The following is a 3,231-nucleotide window of genomic DNA, read 5'->3' on the forward strand; positions in this document are numbered from 1 at the left end:
ATAATAGGCTACTGCGTCTGTCACATTCTTGTATCTGAACTTGCATGAATTTTTTTTAGTGTCAGTAACTTTACTTTTTTCAATTTTCTGGTCCAACAGCAATAGATGGGATTATAATGAGAACAAATCCATGAACTGTGTCATACTACTTGACGACAAGAATGCGATATATTGTTGATAAATCGTTTTATCATAATAATCCTCCGATTATTTGGACCTCGTGTGCTTTCATTGCAGCGCATAAACTATTCCTTGTATTGCAGTAAGTAGTTCATTAGAAGGTATGACTTGAATTGATCTCATTATCTTTCTCTCTGTATGACAACTAATGTGACCAACTATGGAAGGCTGAAATGTGTTTCATTCATAAGAAATATATAATTGGATAATTGATATGATACATAAGAAAGGTTCCATATCTAATAATGTAATACAAATAATGTCCTCTCACAACACGAACAAACATATACATCGATTTGATACACACAAGTGAACAATACTGTACAGGCGTCCAACACATAACAAAGGCGTTGTATTAGGCATTTCTGGAGAGTGCGATTGGGAATCAAATGGTCCTTTTCGTGGCAGAAATACAATATGCATGTCCAATTGTCACTGACAGTCTAGAAACCAAACAACACAGAAATTAAGAGATTTAATTTAGCATGTTTTAATATCGAAATGATTTAGTATAAATTCGTTTATGAAATATATATTTCTCAGTTTAGGACTATTGTTTGAAGGGGGAAAAATGCATTCCCCAGAATGCCAGGGAGAGTTCCACAGAGGCCAGACATTACGCAGTTTTTTTGACGTCCATGAATGGGTAGGCCTACGTTGTTCTTCAGTTCCCAGATATTCTCTTCTTGTTACCTACAAATACAAATTCAAATGATATAATAATCAACTGATTAATTTCATTTTTTGTGGTTATATTGTTGTCGAACATCACTATGCAGAAGTTCAAGTCATAGTCCTAATTTATATCAATGAATAATTCATATACAGCACTTTCTTGATTATAATAATGTAATGGAGTTAATATCGATGTGTGTGTGATCTTGCAACAACCTTTATGTTATGTCTTACAATAAACAGAGCTATGCGTAAAATCAATTCGTGCGTAAAGCCAATACATTTTACGCATACCTTTTAGCCCCAAAGTATGGACTTTTTGCACACACATTGACATGATACTACATTCTTGTGCTTATTTGTACGTTTTTTAAAGGCATTCAACTCAAATAATTGCCTTCAAATATACCAGTCTTGACGTTATTGCACCCCAGTCCGCTCCACGAGCCGATTCTCTCAATCCGGTTACCGAAACAGCTGTTGAACGATTTGGCCGTCCTCAAACCGATTAGATATTTCAGGCGTGACACCACAGGGCTTTCGGGGGCAATTATTTTGGATGCGTTGATTACCATTCTCTCCTTCTGCCCCCGGATCGCCGCGGGCGAGTTCTCAATGTCCTCCATATGGGCTGCGACCACGTCCTCAGACTCTGACGGATAAACGTCATTTTCCTCGTTAACCGTCAACTTGTCCTCGAGCCGCTGGATCAGGTCCTATAAGTGAACAAATGGCGCGTATTAGTGTCACATAGTCATAACGTATTACTTTGAAAGGTGATTTTAATATAGAACGTAGGCCTGTGCAAATATAATGTATGCTGATGTCACCAGTTACACTTTGTCTGCCGAAATTACACAATTCTAAGAACTTAAATTAACTTGATTGCCTTATTTGTATGTTATTGTACTGCTTGTAACTGTATGTCCTACCTTCATATTTTCCAACTCTTGAACATTCCTACTGGCATATAGATTTCCCCAGCTCACACTGTGCGTCATTATTAATACGATATATCCAAGGAAAATATGGAATTTTGCCATTCCGATAACAATCCCCTGTGGTCTTTTTGAGGTGTTCCAGATATCCCGTTCAGTGTTTTAATGACGGGATGACTAGGGGCCCGTTTTATGTCGACCCCTTGCTTCAGATAGTAGCTTACTTATCAAGGACTGCATGTTGTGACATAATTCAGCTTGACATTCCGTCGCCTTGACAGTGACAAGGGAGCAGGATTGTGTGCGACGCCCGGACCAACTGCCTTTTAAGATAATATTTTTTGTGGACCATTATTTGGACTGGATAGGCTTATTTTCTGTAGAGTCGATGGTAGCTGTTGATGCGTCATGTTTATAGTTTGTCTTTGGGGTCAGAGGAGGAGGAGGATGGGAGAATAGGTCAGGTGGAGGATGGAGAGGTGAGAAGGAAGTTGCGATAGGCTACTGACCGCTGTTGGCAGTTATGATGATGATATTGGCAAGTCAGAAACAGATGCTTCACTTGCTTGAGTGAGGAGAGCGTAAGTCTCGGTATGCCAGACCATGATTGTAAAAAAAAGACGGAGACAATAAAACTCACAACAAAGTAATTTATTATGCAAAATATTTATTTCAACGCATTAGGCTACAATCTATCGCAAGTCTGCACGTTCGTTTTCTTACAAGAAAATAAATAGATAAATACATACAACAATAGTATATTATAGCAAGAGACAAAAATGAAAATTCATCAGTATACAGTTCTAAAATAATAACCATTTAAATATTCCAAATGCGAACCACAAATGTAAATACATCTCATCACAAACGCCATTGTAAACTCTCAGTCGAGACTTTCTGAGGTGAAGAGGTTCATCCTTGTTGAAGAGTTCAAGTAAGGGTCGTTTCTTGTGCTCTGATCAACACCCCAAACCCTGCAGAAACAACACGAAACATAGAGCTGGTCTTGAGAAACAATACTACATTTATTTGATAGTTCAAATAAAGCCATTATAATATAAATTCAACTCCAACATACTGTAGCGACAGCTTGAATGGATAATCCCATTCGGTTAGATTGAAGCAGAGGATAACTATACCTGTCATTTAGCATCCAAGCCCACTGAATGACCCAATTCGCTCTAGCCTGACGCCGAAGCAGCTTCTCAGTCCACCCTTCTTGAACCGGCTCCACGAGCGCTTTGGGGTCGTCATAATGTCATTGAGAAGACGCGCAATTACGTCCTCCTTTCCCGTCAGCGCAGAATTCCTTGCGTCTTCGGAGTCCCAAGGAGGCATCTCTTCCGCGATGTTCTCTGTATTCAAGTCTTTCCCATCCACCCCCATCTCCTCCGACGCGTAATATGGTAAACGACTCTCCTCCTCCAGAAGCTGTTTC

General features: G+C 39.3%; 1 protein-coding gene across 2 annotated transcripts; it reads right to left on the reverse strand.

The window, feature by feature from the left end:
• Nucleotides 1-646: 646 nt before the first annotated feature.
• On the reverse strand, nucleotides 647-2,008 carry LOC118361066 (ventricular natriuretic peptide-like). Of its 2 annotated transcripts, none has more exons than XM_052482837.1 (3): nucleotides 1,788-2,008; nucleotides 1,428-1,571; nucleotides 647-873 (listed from the first exon to the last, which is right to left on the reverse strand). In XM_052482837.1, the coding sequence occupies exons 1-3, from the start codon at nucleotides 1,896-1,898 to the stop codon at nucleotides 661-663; spliced, it is 468 nt and encodes a 155-aa protein (XP_052338797.1). In that variant the 5' UTR covers nucleotides 1,899-2,008; the 3' UTR covers nucleotides 647-660. The 2 variants fall into 2 exon arrangements, with proteins under 2 accessions (XP_052338797.1, XP_035596700.1); XM_035740807.2 differs by having other exon boundaries at nucleotides 1,265-1,571; nucleotides 1,788-2,004.
• Between the last annotated feature and the right edge of the window lie 1,223 nt (nucleotides 2,009-3,231).

The sequence above is a fragment of the Oncorhynchus keta genome, chromosome 28 (genome assembly GCF_023373465.1).
Source record: "Oncorhynchus keta strain PuntledgeMale-10-30-2019 chromosome 28, Oket_V2, whole genome shotgun sequence".
Classification (NCBI taxonomy): domain Eukaryota; kingdom Metazoa; phylum Chordata; class Actinopteri; order Salmoniformes; family Salmonidae; genus Oncorhynchus; species Oncorhynchus keta.

Excerpts from the sequence above, each read along its gene's own strand:
- LOC118361066 (XM_052482837.1), bottom strand. The coding sequence starts at position 1,898 with ATGGCAAAATTCCATATTTTCCTTGGATATATCGTATTAATAATGACG. Across the intron at positions 1,572-1,787 it reads AAGAGTTGGAAAATATGAAG|GACCTGATCCAGCGGCTCGA; the intron begins GTAGGACATACA and ends GTTCACTTATAG. Across the intron at positions 874-1,427 it reads GGGGGCAGAAGGAGAGAATG|GTAACAAGAAGAGAATATCT; the intron begins GTAATCAACGCA and ends TTGTATTTGTAG.